Source organism: Diadema antillarum, unplaced genomic scaffold (assembly GCF_040938485.1).
Source record: "Diadema antillarum isolate AM-2024a unplaced genomic scaffold, OU_Dant_1.0 scf00000114, whole genome shotgun sequence".
In the NCBI taxonomy this organism is placed as follows: Eukaryota; Metazoa; Echinodermata; class Echinoidea; order Diadematoida; family Diadematidae; genus Diadema; species Diadema antillarum.
The window spans coordinates 2133764-2150982 of record NW_027271003.1 but is presented as its reverse complement, the minus strand read 5'-3'; the positions used below and the strand labels follow the sequence as shown (position 1 = coordinate 2150982).

Genomic DNA, 17219 nt, shown 5'->3' with positions numbered 1-17219 from the left:
GTGGTTTTAACAGCAAGTGGGACCCACTCGTAGTTACGGGGGGCAGACGCTTAACCTCGAGGTTTCGTAACCTCGAGGTTAAGATTCGTCGTGTGGACACACGTCGTAGTTAGGGGGCAAGAGCTAAACCTCGAGGTTTCCTAACCTCGAGGTTAGGGCCCGCCGTCTGAACGTAACTAATGTGTAAGTAAATAACCCCCTGGGAACAACAGACATTCCACTCAATTGAAGTTGGAACAGTCAGAGTTAGCGAATAGCCTGTCACACACTCACACTGAAATATCAGATTAAAACAACTCCATCCTTCCCTGAAAAAAAAAAAATGAATAAATGCCAAATATGTACGGATAAAACAAAAATGACAGAATGACAGAATGGCAGAATTTTCATCAAAACCTGAATGTAGAGAAAAAGGAAGTTAAAATGAATGTTTCATACATTTTCAAGAAACAGTGATATTGCTCACGCCAAGTCATACATTGATATATTGAAACGAAGTGAGAGGATGAAGTTATATTCCTGCAAGGCTTCCACTACCCTGCACAAAAATCTCGACTTAATTTCCTTCTTTGGTGTTAAGTATTAAAAAAGGAATGATGCGTCGCCTTCACATCAAATCCATACTGTGTTGTGATTAAGTGGCACTGATGACTTTTAGGACAGGAAGAGCTGTCATTGCTCATTCATCAACCAAAAGGATCTTTAGTGTATTTAAATGCAAAACATTTGGAGTGTTGCCTCGACAACATCTCCTCTGTCAATTTCCACACATGCATTTTGTGACAGATATCACTGTTTTTGAGAAGAACCTATGAAACTTCAATATTTAGAAATGTTTATCTTTCCCAGTTTCCCAGTGGAGGGGTAGTGGTGAAAATTCTACTATTCTGTTCTGATTTGCTAGAAAATCGTACCTTATCAAACTTGATTCAAACACAGAGTGCATTACAGTATAAGTAGAAATGTTCACACAAGTAATCATGTTCAGCCTGGTAAAATGACTTTTATATGTCTTTAAATCGGTAATATCATAAGATAAAATGGCATTCTATATCACTAGCATATAATTTGTGTGCTTTTATTCTTATACTGGTTACAAGTCGCGCAAACTGCACGAGAATTTCCGCACTGCGAAAATGTCCACTAGACAGAATAAGGCTTTGTCACATACAGTGCACACTCACCTCAGAAGCTGATATGACATCTACATCATCCAGAATGTCTGCATCAGCCATTCCAAAACTGCATATGAAAAAGGAACAAAAGTGACACATTTAATCATACCAATATTGAAACAGACACAATTTATCAATGTCCTCACTGCTAATGCAAGAGCCCATGAGGATATGAACACCTCATAGAGCTCCAGCATAATGGAGAAAGTCAACATTTTTTTGTTCACAAGTTGTAGGGGAAAAAAATTCCTCAGAGGGTACGGTATTTTGTGCACAGAGTAGGTGGTAATGAGGAACAACTCAATATTCTAGCCTGCACATCACATGTCAAAGTACTTAAAACACATAATGTATACACCATATATTTAGAGAGTCAAACTTTTTGCATTAAATCGTAACTTCCCAAGAATTTCGTAAGTGGTTGAATTCGTGATTGTGGAGCGCGACAAGGGACAGAGAAATGTCTGCATGCACATCACATTAATGTCAGGATCAGGGTTTGTATTTTTGTGTTTTTAGAACTTGTGAACAGCACCCGACTTACAAAATTTGCGAAACTTTGCCCCTGCGAAATATGTGACACATCATGAATTTGGTCATAAATTTCCATCATTTGGATTTGCACTAACATGCTATTTCTGTCACAATTTCAATGAAAAACATCTCCCTTTTTTTGGAGACAATGTTACCTTTAATCAAGAATTGACAAACCTCTCAACGTTGAAAACTTATGGAGAGCATCTGACGTCAGCAACTCTCTTGTGGAGAACTAGATCACACGAGACTACTTTGGTGAAGCCAGAAAAAATAACTTTTTCACATTCCCTCTCTCTTTTCTTCTAGTGTCTCATACATTTGCAAGTAATCCTATAAGGAAAACAATTAAGCACTCATTCTGGTACAACATGAGGTGAAGAGGTGATTTTGATGAGATGACAGTCCCGGAGACCTTGCTATCAAATTGAATTTTGCAAAGTGCTGTTAATAAGGGGGTGCTTCTCAAAGAATTTATGTCAATCCTCACTTTTAAAATCTACTTTCCAATCTTATGGTATGCCACTGGTTTTCCTATTCAGTTTTATTTCATCTTTTCAGAATCCCTTTCAAATTGATATACAAAATTACAGAAAAATCCTTTGTCCCTTATCCTATCTTGTAATGCCTGCACAAAAAAGAAGTCTCCAAATTTTCATTTTCATTTTCATTTAGAAGTTAAAACAATTTGAAAACACATACAGCATACCATGATTTTAAGTTGATCTTACAATGAAAGATCAAGTTAAAATCTTTTGTGAAACAACCCCCGGAAGATGTATTGTTCAGGCACTGTCTAGTGGTAGTATGGTATACTAACATCTTTTATAATGTAAAAAAAAAAAATCCTGAATCCTACATATTATGTAGAATTCAGGATTATTATCATTATAATTTTTTTTTTTTTGCTTGGACTCAGACAATTTTTAGCTCATGTGACTTTGATTCATGCAGACTTTACTCTGTGGGTGTGTGTGTGTGTGTTTGTGTATGTTTGTGTGTGTGTGTGTGTGTGTGTGTGTGTGTGTGTAATTGTGAATGTTTCATGTGACTGTCTCATGTCAATGACCGAGAACATCTGTGTCGATAACATGACAAATATTGATGACAAAGCAAGATTAGTGTGACTATATCATCAGTTGAGCACACAAGGGCTTTCTAATTTGATTAAGCCAGGAAAGTTACCATCTGTTTCTCTTTGGGTATCCATTACCCGCATTTTACTACTGCCACTCAAAATGTCAGATATTGTCAATGGGTTTTAAAAACATCTGTCTATCAGATACTCACAGTCTATGTAATGTGTATTTGTTCTGATTTTATTTTGTTCTTTATATCTAGATCTAAGTCTCATGAGTTATGCATGACTGCTATATGATGGTTACAAACTTTATATTGAAAAAAAAATAGGAGTAAAGTTCACATTGAAAAATATGTGATAACTTCAGACAAGGTGCTACGTAAGCACTTGCCGATGGCCAGGGGCAAGTGAAAATCAAAGTTGGGCAAGTGTTCTGAAACAATGAGAAAAAAAAATAACTGCCAAAATTGGACAAGAAAAAAGTTTTGAAACCATTTTTTGTTCACTTTCCCCCCCCCCTACAAACCTATGAAGTCAACCATATACACTATAGCAGCCCACAGAAAATGATTGTTTAGTGATGCAACACACTTAGATTTCATTTCAGCGATTTTCCCACACTTACATAAAGAAGCTCTAATGCAATGCAACACCAACACTTGATCAAACCACGTTTGTAAATAATCTAATGTAAATGCGAGCAAATCAATGTGTGCTGTTCATTCAAATGACTGTGTTTCATTAAGCCATTGATTTAGAAGTGATTTTCTTTATCATTTTCTTATTTTTCTGACTCTCTTTTCAGGCAAGTAAAATTCATGTTCAGGCAAGTGTTCTGCAACAATTTGAAAATCTGCTGTGCCCAACCGGGCAAGTGGTAAAAAAAGTTATTCAGCACCCTGTTCAGAGTTGATATTTTCACATCATATCCTGCACAGGGAAATATTGTTGTTGTTTTTTTCTTGTGCAAGGCTCCACATCCTACAGAATATACACTGGCAGAAGAATTATTTCAGAGTTTTTCGATTGCTAGGTATCCAGACATACTGCATCCTTGAGTTTCTGTGAAGTGTTTTAACTTTGTTATAATAGGTAGAAATTATTATTAAAGGAAACCATATGCCCAAATATAAATGTGGATTGAGTGAAAGCAGCAATACTAGCAGAACATATCAGTGAAAGTTTGAGGAAAATTAAACAATCAATTCAAAAGTTATTCATCTTTATAGTTTCTGCATCATTATCACTGGATAAGGAGACTACTACACTTCATGACGTCACTATGGTCAACAATATTTATAAAGAAATACTTTAAAAATTCAACACATTTTCAACACACTTTTTGAGCTTCATGAAAAAGCACTTGACTATAATAATATTATAAATAATATTATCCTTATGTCAGTAACAAGTTGATGGAATGTAAACTTATCATGAAAAATTAAATTGTGTAGAATTCTCAATTTGTAGAATGACATCACAAAGAGTAGGAGTCTTCTTATCTAGCAATGGTGGCATCAAATTTTGAAAATTCATAACTTTTGAACGGATTGTCTGATTTTCCTCAAACTTTCACTGATGTCTTTTAATAACAATATTGATGCTTTCACTTAATCCACAATTATACTTGGGTCTTGGTTTCCTTTAAGTTGTGCAGACACTAATACCCCATTTAGAGTCCCCCAAAACATGGCGAGAGTTGCGCCGCATTTAATTACCTCTGACAGATGATGGGGACTCGCCTGTGGTCATGGCACAAAGCACGAGTCTGGAGCGAATCTGGCATAAGGCCGAGGTAATGATGGTGCAAGACAGCCTAGCATGATGAGTCTAGCACAACAAACTCCGAGAAATGCGCTAAACGCTAGACGCGTGCTAGATGAGGGGACTCTAGACAGTCTCGGCACGTGAACACGACACACACTTCAGGTGACCCGCGCTGTTAGTGGCAGAGTATGTACGAATGAGAAACTGCCACCTCTCTCAGGGAGAGAATGCCCACCCACTGATTTCCATAGAAATGTATGTTGACCTCACACTAGACGACCAGGGAACTCTTAGAACGGGGGTTCTCTCACCCCCGCTGAGTAAGTATAAAATAAATGTTCACTTTTGTCTGGCATGTCCTCCGGAGGTCCTCCTGAGGTCCTCCTAGACAGAGGGACTCTAAACGAGGTACAAGATAGGTTAAAGTACACAACACTTGAAATGGTAGGGGTCATGCAGAGATACATATTGATATTTCTATGTTCATTTCACTCGCTTCTGATCACAGCACTCAGGTACAGAGGAACACACTCATAAAAAGTAAATAAATAAAATGATGATTAAGGAAAGCAGTCATTTAATTTTAACTCATTTCCTACAAGATTTTGCAACCCCCCTCCCCCTCCCCCCCCCCCCCCATACAATTTGCACAGGATGCAGTCCACCAGATTCTCTGTGGTGGGGTCTATGCAGTGTATCAATATGGCAGCATTTCTCAAGCTCAATACAGTCAGTTTCCATAGACTCAACAATTGTAATTTCCCTAGCTGTACTACAATGTACATAGACATGTGCCCGAGCACTGCCAGCTTTATCAAATCAAAGCTTGACCTGTCATGCATTCAATGAGTTTGCACTTGTTCCCCTGTCAAGTATCAGAAACCACGGTTCTTTGTTTTGGTGCCGTATCTGATACGCATTATTCATTTTTATTTAAAAAAAAAAAAGATCGGCCGTAACACACAGTACCGGGTGACCTTCTTCCACAAGACCACGCAAGGTGATTTCCTTTAAATATGCATGCGAGATGAGTATGGGGCAATCACCGATTTTAATGCCCCGCAGGTTAAAGATCTGTTATCTTGAGCGTTTGGGCTGGGAAAGGGTGACTGTGCATTTCTAAGCTCGGTAAATATTGAACCTGGACAATGTTGACAGAACCACAGAGAATGACAGAGAAGGACAGAGGAAAAAAAGTTAGCATGGATATCCCTTCAAATAGATGCTTGGAAAACTGAGGCAATTGACCATGGTTTTGTTTACAGTACAGTAGAGATATACAATACTCTTATCTTTGAGATGCCCATTTTGCTCTTCTTCTTTTTTTTTAATCATGGAATTTGTCAAATTGCCCAGCAAGTTGGCTCCACTATGAAAGGCCTTTACACAGCAGCAACAATGTGCCATAGACTGCATTTATCGTCTTTTCCATGTTTAAAACATGTTTCGATACCCACTGACAAACACGTTTGCTAGGGCCTTTTGGGATTGCGTTTCTTGAGTTGTTGCATTTATCATCTCTATTGCGAGTCAAGACGACTTAACGCCTTGTCACTACACAGCTCCATCATGCTGTTTGACCCAAGGAGCAGACATCATGTAGTTTTTGCGGGAAGATCCGAGCTATATTACAAAACACTTTTTAAAATGACTTTGCCTTTATCATCATCTCCAAAGAAATGCATTTCTGGCCCACACACATTTGAGATCGCACTATTTCCCGGCATTTTAGAAAGGCATTTCTAACACCACATATTTAAAACAGCTTTGAGTTATCATCTGCCCAAATCTCCCTGGAAGTTGTTTGGAAACTTTAATTCTTTACCAGAAGTGAGTTGATAAGTGCACCCATAGTTCCATCAGTTTGATAGGGGGGGGGGGGGGGGGGGGGGGTGTCACGAAAATCATCAAATCAAAGGTTTCATTCTCACACACTGTTAGGCTTGTTGGCAAACCTCACGAATAGTCCAAGGCTATGTAGCACTGCAATTGTAGAGCAATCACCGCTTTGCACAGTTTTTGCAGTGCTTACGAGTAACTTTACAAGGCAGGGCTTGCAACAGTGAAAAGAAATCAGGGGATCCAGATGACCAATGTAAGATGAAAGGAAAATTTCATTGGATGACATTTTGTTGTTTTGCATTAAACCAGAAAAATCTGAGGAGACCTGTGAAAATTTTTGGGGAAAAATCAGAAACACAAAAAGTTATGACTGTAAAAGTTTGGAGAGTTTTCGAAAACAAATATGCACTCTGCATGATCTAGGTGATGAGGTGCACTCCACTTGATTTGTAGGCAAATTTAATCAATTTTCACTTTTCCCCTGAGAAAACTTCAGACCTGTTCTTGAACATCTTTAACATCTAAAAGCGTGGGGGAAAAGAACAGCAACAAAAAGATAAAGAAAGTACAGGGCTGAGAAGAGTCCCAAGCTACAATGGTTGGGACAGGGCAACAACTTCAGAAAACCCAGAGAGTTACAAAAGAACTTTATATCATCCTATAGAATTTTGCAGTCAGCAGAGTTGTTTACTGTTATCGGCCTCATATTAGCTACGAGCATAAACCTACAGTACAGCTTTCTTGGGTGGTATGCTAGATACAATGTAGATCCCGATAATGTACCGTAAAAGTGGAAATTTTTGCGGTGTTGAAATTTTCTTGCATTTCGCGCAACCAGAAACTAGCGCAAAAATAAAAGCACACAAATATTTTTGCTTGCCATATGTTCCAGTAGTTGATGCCTTGATTCTGCGGAATTAAAAACACTCGAAACTCTTCTCACCCGGCCAAGCGCGAAAAATTAGTCATGCGAAAATATCCACTTTTGCAGTGATAGACTGCTTGAAATGAATGGAGAAATAGACAAAATACAGAAAACACAACAACAAATAAGATACTTTGACAAACACATTACATCTAAGATGGAGGAAAATGTCCCATTCACTCTGGAAGTAATTTCTTATGATACACATGAGAAGTTAGACAATTGCAACAATGTGCAATAGAGAGCGCCATACTCTGCTAGACACTCTTTTCTTTTTATCTTTATTTTTTTTTCTTCTACATAAAGACAGTACTTCAGCATCAATTGTTTTAAATGCTGCTTCTAAATACTACATTTGCCATGCACAAGCTGTACTCCAGCAGTGTAACATATCATCTATACAAAGCAAACAGTACCAACAAATGCTATACAATGTAATACCATACTATGGGCATAAAATAAAGTAGCCTTCATAATTTGGCCAATTAGAAATGCAGCAGCTTTTGTACCGTTCCCCCCCCCCCCCCCCCCCCGCCCATTATACACTTATAAAGTACACTGGCATGCTGACTTTCTTCAAGTCATATTCTTAGCGGAATTGTGATAAAAATTAAAAAAAAAACAACCATAAAAATAAAAATAAAAATAAAAAAATAATAATAATAAAAATAATCACTCTGTGAAAAATAATAAAAAATAATAAAAATGAAAAATAATAATAAAAAAAAATAATAAAAATAATCACTCTGTGATGGGCTTAAATACAATACTATACCAGTCTTATTGTCGAGCTTGTTTCTTTGTAAGCACGATCACATCACATGATAACAAAAGAGCACATTATGCCCCTAACCCCAGCCTTTTATGGCTAGCTTTTCCTGTGGAGTTGCTGGTGCATTGGTACCTTATCTGCTAGGAGGTAGGTTTAAGAAAAAAAAAGTAATTTGTATTGAAATCATATATCACTGGTAGCCTGCAGTGAAATGACGTCTTGGAAGTGTAATTCTAAACCATGCTCAAATTGCCTTTTTTATTAAACCATGAATGCTACCACAAACAGAGCAAAATCTCATAAATGAAATGGGAGACATTTGAGTCAAAAGCAGACATGTAAGTGTGTAAAATACAAATGATATGGGATTGTAGATTTTCATGTTTGCATAGGACAGCCATACTGGTTTCAACTACATTGGGAAATTAGAGTAGGAGCTGATATCAATGTCATCATTTAAGATGGTCTCCACATGTTCATACAAAATTCAGTCTTTGTTTTTTTTTTCTTCTCTCAATCATCTAGCATCTATGACCCCTTCTCTGTGCTCAACAGTCAGACTGTTCAGATTACAATGCCACAATAAGTCACTTACAATTTGGGGTATTGGATGGTTGTTTTTTTGTTTTATTTCATTTTGTTTTGTTTTGTTTTGTTACCTCCGCCAAGGAGGAGGTTATGTTTTCGTTACCGTTGGTTTGTTTGTTTGTTAGTTAGTAATAGTTAGTTTGTTCACGTGCAAAATAACTCAAAAAGTAGTTAATGGATTTGGATGAAACTTGCAGGAAAGGTTTAGAATGTAATAGAATGATACAAGTAACAGATGATTAAATTTTGGTAGTGATCCAAGAATGTTTGGGGAATTTATGAAGGATTTTTTATATTTTGGCAGGTAGGGTCAATGAACTTGGGAGTTCAGGCTGCGCGTATTTGAGGTTTGCATGCGTGCACTAAAGTCCGTGCTCTAGTTTCTGCTAGGGCAAGGCGCGCCGTGCAGCTGAGGGTTTATGATGTAACAAAGGCTTCTATATTGGAAAATCGGGCGACTTTCAGCACACAATGCTATAAGTACGTATGGGTGGAAATCACTGATATCTCTATGGAAGAACAAGATCAGTGGTGGAAATGAGTTGCATGCTTGGCGGAGGTCTGCGCTCTCAGAGCGCTTTTCTAGTTTTGTTTTGTTTTGCTTTGTTTTGCGAGATGTGGAAAAGAGTTTGTCGGGTTTGTGAGCATGAGAAAGACCCTTGAGACGTGAGTCCCAAATCTAATGAATGAGACTTGGTATTAAAGTCTGGCAACAGCACCTACTTTCACCTCAACCATGTCCCTTAATTTGGCTGACTTTCCTCCATAAGGTTGTGATCAACATCTTCACATTTCAAAACAGTAAGCAACATATTGTATGCACCATACATTTTAGGGTAATAGCAACTTAAATTTTTTGTGAACCCGGATTTCAAGCCAATTTTGCAAGAACATGACTTCGTTAAATTCCTGTTTGTGAAATGCATACACTGAACAGAGAAATCTATGCATGCACGTCACATTCATATTCGGGATCCAAGTTAACATTTTTTTCGTGCTTACAAATTCGTGAAAGCACCAGACTCACAAGAATAAAAACCTCGCAAAATATTCGCATATACAGTATTTGACATCAGAAGAGCTTATCGCTACCGTACATACTTATCATACCGTATGTCCCAAAAAAAATTACAACGGGACCCTCCGCAATGATAACTTTAAAAATAGTGAATCAATCCAAATACAATTTCAGGGTACGAAACTATAACTCATTGCCCACATCTTACAGAAAACCCCATTCAATTTGCTTCAGTGGTCAAAGAGAAATGAGGAATTTTGTAGAGCATGTCAGGAATCTCTTCCCTCCAAGTTCTGTCTATTGTGTTCACACACAAGAGCATCTAAGTGCTAAACTTGGAAGAATAAGACTCATGAAATGCTTTACAACAATCCACATTTCTCTGTGACTGCTTAACCAAATTAAATGGGGTTTTCTGCAAAAATAGAGCTAAGATGTTATATTTTAAGACCCTGATAGCATTTATACAGTTTCATCATATTGGATGTTATCAATGCGAAAATCTGATTGTAATATTTTGGGGGACATAGGTCCTATTGCTAGAGGGCAGACACCAGGGGGCATTTCATGAAGCATTTTGTCAGATATTTTTTTCTGACAAACTGTTATAAGCTACTGAACTCCTTGCATCTGATTGGCTGAGAGCAAATTTGTCCGACAAAGTTGTCTGACAAAACGCTTCATGAAATACCCCCTGAAAATGTTTGTCACATGTGCCAAATATCAAGTCAAATTGATGCTCAAAAAATGAGGGAGTTTGCTTAATCCACTGGCAATTTGCATGACTTTTACTTGAAAAAAAAAATGCTGTTAGAATGGCAACACAGTGTTCAACCTTCACGAAAGATGAAGTTTGCACGTCAGCATGATATCATAGTGCCAAATTTTAGTCAAATGCTCAAAAACTGAGGGAGTGAGCTCAATCCACAATAATATCAAGACGATAATCCAGTGACATCATCAAGCCATGACTCAGCTTGCTGGCGGTGAAAAAAACTGCGTATGGGAGCCCCAATTATGCATGGGCAAGCGCATAAGGGTCACATGCCATATTAAAGTTATGCGCTTAATACACACCAGATTTGTTTATATGTCCCTCAGGCACACATATATATATATTTTTTGACATTACAGAACCTCGTCTATACTTTTTATCTAAAAATTCTATCATCATAAAGCGTGTTGTTCAACATTGACAAAATAAACAGTCCTTTTGAACATCCCTCAGTATTTGAGCATTTGGCTTGAGATTCGGCACGTATGAAATTCGGCACATATGACTATACGTGCCAAATCTCAAGCCAAATGCTCAAATACTGAGGGATTTAGCTAAATCCACCGATAATTTGTATGATTTTCAATAACACATCTGTCAACCTACATAACGAAAGATGAAGTTTGCATATCGACATGTCGCTGTCACATGTTCCAAATTTCAAGTCTAATAATACAAATTTCAGGGAGTTATGTTAGTCCACATGTTTTTGTATGATTTGTATAAAAATGCTGTTGTCATGGCAACAGATAAATTGAAAAAGACATTAAAGAGTCACATAATAAAACAAGGCAAGCGCCAAATTGTGTCTCGCCCATTCGCGTACAAGGAATTAATATTATTTATAACTCCCAGAAGTTAATTGACCTGCTTATGACCTTGTACCTTGTGGTGACCTTCAACACCCCAAGGGACATTTACCATCCAAGTTTGGTCTCAAACGGACAAAGGGATCAAAAGTAATGAGCCATAATCGAAATGCGCCATAAAAACTTAACATTGGGCCCTAAAAATTTGTTGACCCCTTTCTGTGACCTTTGACCTTGTGATGACCTTTAAATCCCCATGGGACATCTACTGTCCAAGTTTGGTTACAAACGGACATAGGGATCAAAAGTTATGAGCCACAATCAAAACGCGCCCTAAAACATAACATTGCGCCCTAAAACATAACATTGGGCCCTAAAAGTTTGTTGACCCCTGTCTGTGACCTCTGACCTTGTGACGACCTTCACCTCCCCAAGGGACATCTTCCATCCAAGTTTGGTCACAAACGGACAAAGGGATCAAAAGTTATGAGCCATAAACGAAATGCGCCCTAAAAACTTAACATTGGGCCCTAAAAGTTTGTTGACCCGTCTGTGACCTTTGACCTTGTCGTAACCTTCAACTTCCCAAGAGACATCTACCATCACCCAAGTTTGATTGCCATTGTAGCAACATGTGCTGAGTTACGTGTGATAAGAGTCTTGTAAGTAAACTTTAACGTATGACCTCAAATGACCTTTGACGTTATCATGAGACCTTTTACTGCACCATAACATGAAGGTACCCCCAGTGCATCCATCACCCAAGTTTGATCGCCATTGTAGCAAGATGTGTCGAGTTACCTGTGATAAGAGAGTCTTGCAAGTAAACTTTAACGTATGCCCTCAAATGACCTTTGACCTTATCCTGTGACCTCCAACGGCACCATAACATGAAGGTACCCCAAGTGCATCTATGACCCAAGTTAGGTTGTAATCCAAGCAACTTATGTGAAGTTATTTGTCAAAAGAGAGCCTTGCCGGTAAACTTTAACATAGAAAAGAGAGTCTTGCACATACTCTTTAATATATGACCTCAAATGACCTTTGACATCATCACATGACCTCCAACAACACCATAACATGAAGATACCCCTAGCGCTTCTATCACCCATGTGTGGCTGCCATTGCTGTAACAGTTGCCAAGTTATGCATCATAGGAGTCTTGCAGGTAAACTTTAACATTTGTGACGGACGACGGACGGACGGCATTTGGATCCCTTAGTCTCGCCTTCACCTCCGGTGGGTGAGACAAAAAGGTGTCTTGTACAACTACACATTCTACTGATCAAATGTGCTAAATTTTAACTGAAATGCTTTGTGAATTAAGGGGAGTTTGATCCACAACATTTTGTATGATTTGTATGAAAATTCACCAATACCATGGTAATGCCCCAGTCATATATAAACACGGATGTTCAAGGATTTACACGGTGATCCGGGGAGATCCGGGGACGTCCGGGGAGATCCGGGATTTTGATATGACTGTATACACGGTATCAACACGGCAGCTACACGGATAAGGCCGGAAGAGTGCGGCGTCTACACGGACAAACACGGCATCTACATGGATCAACACGGCAGCTACATGGCAGCCACATGGTCCACCCCAGATTGCTCTGCCAACACGGCAATCCCCGGATGACGGCGGATGTTTTTGACCTCCAAAAGTTGCTGTGTTGGCCTCTCGGCGTCAACACGGATCTCTCCCCGGATCAGATCCAGGGTGGTCCTGGGTGATCCGGGATCTCTATGTGACTGGGGCATAATGCATTACTCAATAGAAAGGTGTTTTGCATACCTTTGATAGTGGTCACACATGCAAAGTTTAGGTTAATTGCTCAAAAATGAGGGGGTAGTTTGGTCCACAAGTTTTTTGCCACGAACAAACCAACCTCAGAGTGACTCCTATCCATACACACAACCTAGTGTGGGTGGGGGTATAATTAAAGTTAAAACAGGGTGCACAACTTGGGCTCGGCTCTGAACGTGCACAGCCTTGAACAGCATAGCATGTGACCTCATACCTTGGTAGTAGGCATAAAGTTATAAAAACTTATTTATAAATGCAGTTCCATGGTAATTGATGATATAAAGTTGTCAACATTTTCATTTTATTTTTGGAGACTGTAGTTAAATTGGGTAATGAGAGTGAAGAAATAGGTTAAAGGGGTGGTATAGTATTGTTTCAGATAGAGCTTTAAATTTCAAACATTTTTCAAAGATAATTTTTTTTTATATAATAGGAAACCTTTCAAATGAAATATATGAAAAGCATATGATTCTAAGAGAAATTCAAAGTTTATCTTAATGAAAATTGGTTTTGAAATGGCTAAAATATCCAAAAACAAAGTGATTCTAATTAAAGGTGCGACCAACTTTTATCAGGATTGCTTTGTTGCACTTTGTTTTTGGATATCTCAACTATTTCAAAACTGATTTTCATCAAATAAACTTTGTATTCCTCTTTAAATTGTATGCTCTTTAATATTTTGTAAGGGGTTTTTTAATTTATCTTACAGAAAGTTAAAAGCTGAATCTTCGTCTCAATCAATACTATATACCATCCCTTTAACAGAGAAAGTAAATGTGACTGTGCATCACAAAATAAATGAAAATTTGCAAAACCTAATTTTTCAATGATGACTCAAAACAGGTGAAAGGGGAAAACCTAGTCATTTTTTTTTTACCTGAAAGAGCAATTCTTCTTTGAGATATTTCTAAAGTTTGGGATCATAAAATAAATAGGAATTTGTCTTTTCTATTGCAGTATTTTCTAGAGCGCACTTTGTTTTGTTCTGACATAGGCTTTCTCAGATTTACAGATTCAGAGCACTTTCACTTTCAACCCTAATGATTTTTGAAAGGATGATGTTATTGCATTGGCAGGAAGTATTGGTCACAAATAGAATGATGTCCAAACTTTCAGTTTAGTTTACTGATCCCTTCGTTGTGGTTGCCACAGAGTTTTTATTCCGTTTTTTCTTCTTTTTTTTTTCTTTTTTTTCTCCATTCATTGCAGAGAGCGCAGCTGGGTTAAATCATGCACTTGACTAGACTCTAAACTTTAAAAAACCTCTTTTCTCAGTACATACTTTTTCCAGAGTATGTACTTTCCTTCCATTATTTAGATGGGTTTGGAAAGTCTATTTGTATTGAATTTATGTCACTTCAAAGCTTAGTGTCTGCTCTTTCAGAGCAAGTCTTTAACTAATCCTTGCCTGGTGCCTTTTTGGTATCTTTGTGATACATGGTCACCAATGGAATATAATCTACCTAGGGTCACATAATCTACCTAGGGTCACATATAGAATATAATCTTCCTAGGGTCACCAATGGAATATAATCTACCTAGGGTCACAAATGGAATATAGTCTACCTAGGGTCACATATAGAATATAATCTACCTAGGGTCACAAATGGAATATAATCTACCTAGGGTCACGAATGGAATATAATCTACCTAGGGTCACATATAGAATATAATCTACCTAGGGTCATCAATGGAATAAAATCTACCCAGAGGGTCACGAATAGAATATAATCTACCTAGGTTCCTGGTAAGAAAAAATGCAAAACAAGAAGTTGTATATGTGCATTTTCCTTTTGTAGACCTTTGTACATATACAGTCATTGACTTGAAGAACAAGTCCACCTTCATATACATGTGGATTGAGTGAAGGCAACAATATTAGTAGAACACATCAGTGAAAGTTTGGGGAAAATCGGACAATCCATTCAAAAGTTATGAATTTTTTAAGTATCTGCGCAGTCATTGCTGGATGAGAAGACTACCACAGTGTATGATGTTACATGTGTACAACAATATAAGGAAAATAAAAAGAGAATTTCACAAAACTTTATTTTTTGAATAAAGTACACATTTCTTCAACTTGTTACTGACGTATATTACGTGTAATATCATTCCCCCTGCTTTCTGAAAGAGAGAAGTCAAGTGTTCTTTTGTTATGCGAGAAAAGTGAAAAAGTGTTGAATTTTCTTTTTTCTTTCTTTATTTCATTGTACACATGTGACATCACAAGCTATAGTAGTCTTCTCATCCAGCCGTGACTGAGCAGAAACTTTAAAAATTCATAACTTTTGAACAGATTGTCCGATTTTCCTCAAACTTTCACTGAGGTGTTCTACTAATATTGCTGCTTTCAAAAAACCCACATGTCTATGAAGGTGAACTTGTCCTTAAATCTAAATCATTAATGTTGCATACTTACCGACAGCACTAAACCATTATAATCTATCAACTTGTACTATTTCTACTTTGATAGTGTTTGTACCAGGAATCTTCAACTTTGGCTGCTGACAAGATACTTTCTGTACGCATTAGCAAGCAAGAAGTAAAATGGGTTGTTTTCACAAGATGGCTGCCATACTGCCAATTACTGTTTAAACCTCTTGTTCAAATAACCTACATTGTGCTACACAATATTTTTTTAATTGTCCTTGATCATTTTTCATTTCAGTCACTTTGTTCCATGGGGCCTAGAGATACCTTGCTCCAGAAGGTTCCTCATTTCCATCATTCTCTTTAATATTACATAAAATATTTAATATGGAAAGGACATGTTCCTGAAATAACAATAGAGATACCTGTGCAAAATAATAATTAATTCTATGACTCCTACACATGTATATGAAATGAAAATGTCAACTCTTAGAGGATCTAATCCTGCACAGTTACAACCGATATCACTATTCCATGAAAACATTGGAATAAGAGTTCCCCAACTTTCTTTTTTGTGAATGATTTTGATGAAACTTCTACTATCCTGTCTGGCCAATCTTACTCTATAGTAAACATCTACTTGATCTCCATGTGGACTTGGACATTAAAGCAGTGCTGAGAGAAACAATTGCAAAAGTACTTGGTCTTAAAGCAGTGAGAGGGCAAGCTCACTACAAATGAAACTGGTAAAATCACAAGAAACCAGACGAAACTAAAGCTCAAGAGGTTAGTGGGACTGAGCGGGCAAGGTGAGCCCTGCACCAGAGTTTCTCTTACCAGGGATTTTAAAGGCCTTCACAGGTCATGATTTGCACTGGACTTTGGCGCGCGTGATGCCTTTGAGGGAGGCCGAGATTCCAAATTACTTAATCCTGACAAAGTTTTCGGTTAATTTCGCACAGCTAGCATGTTTGTCAAGGGCATGCCAGTTTTCATCATGTCATTAGTTTGAAACATCACAATTCCACCACATGATCTAATTTCAGCATGCAAGGATTTTAGCATTGAAATATGAAATATTTACCAGACTTTCTTCTCTCTTCTCAGAGATGTTTTGATAGGTTCACTCTCCTGTACAAGCTGTTATTTTTGCGAGAGTTTAATTTTTCATGAATTTTGTGAGTCATAGTTGGACCGTGAATTTAACAACTCAAAAAAATTTCACCAATTAAACATGTTGGAATGTCACCATGCGCTCGGGTAATGGTGAATTTACGATAGCCTCGGTATCAATTCGCGAAAACAACATCTCGCAAAAATGCCAATGACCTCCTCATTTGCAAAAATATCTGTATGGGGAAATAACAGCTTTTATACAGTATCTTGATAATGTAATGCTATGACTACAGATGGGATATTTTCTTCTTAAAGATTTTTAAAAAGTGTTACTGAAAGTTACTTTAAACTCTGATTTTTCTTGAGATTGGTTCTCCTCCCTTTCTGTGCCACCCCCCCCCCCCCCCAAAAAAAAAAAAAATGATGGCTACTGAACCTTTTAACTCATTACCTTGATATTTCTGCTGGCTCACCCCTGATCCAGGTATTGGGCACCTGAATAGTGGGGCCATTCTTCAGCCAGTTGGGGGGAGGCTGACGCAGGTCTGTGTTGAGTTTCAGTTCAGAGTACGGGGACAGCCGTGGTGTACCCGGCGGAAAACGAACCACAGCCTTGGATTTGATCACCTGCAAACCA

The 17219-nt window shown here is 37.9% G+C and overlaps 1 protein-coding gene across 1 annotated transcript in view; it reads right to left on the bottom strand.

Annotated features, from left to right (window-relative positions):
- LOC139719727 (erythroid differentiation-related factor 1-like) overlaps positions 1 to 17219 on the bottom strand; it is a 68206-nt gene that overhangs the window by 50020 nt on the left and 967 nt on the right. Inside the window, exons 2-3 of the mRNA XM_071631119.1 lie at positions 17034 to 17209; positions 1185 to 1242 (exon numbers count right to left, since the gene is read on the bottom strand). Coding sequence (XP_071487220.1) covers positions 1185 to 1242; positions 17034 to 17209 — 234 coding nt within the window. The remainder of the gene's footprint in view (positions 1 to 1184; positions 1243 to 17033; positions 17210 to 17219) is intronic.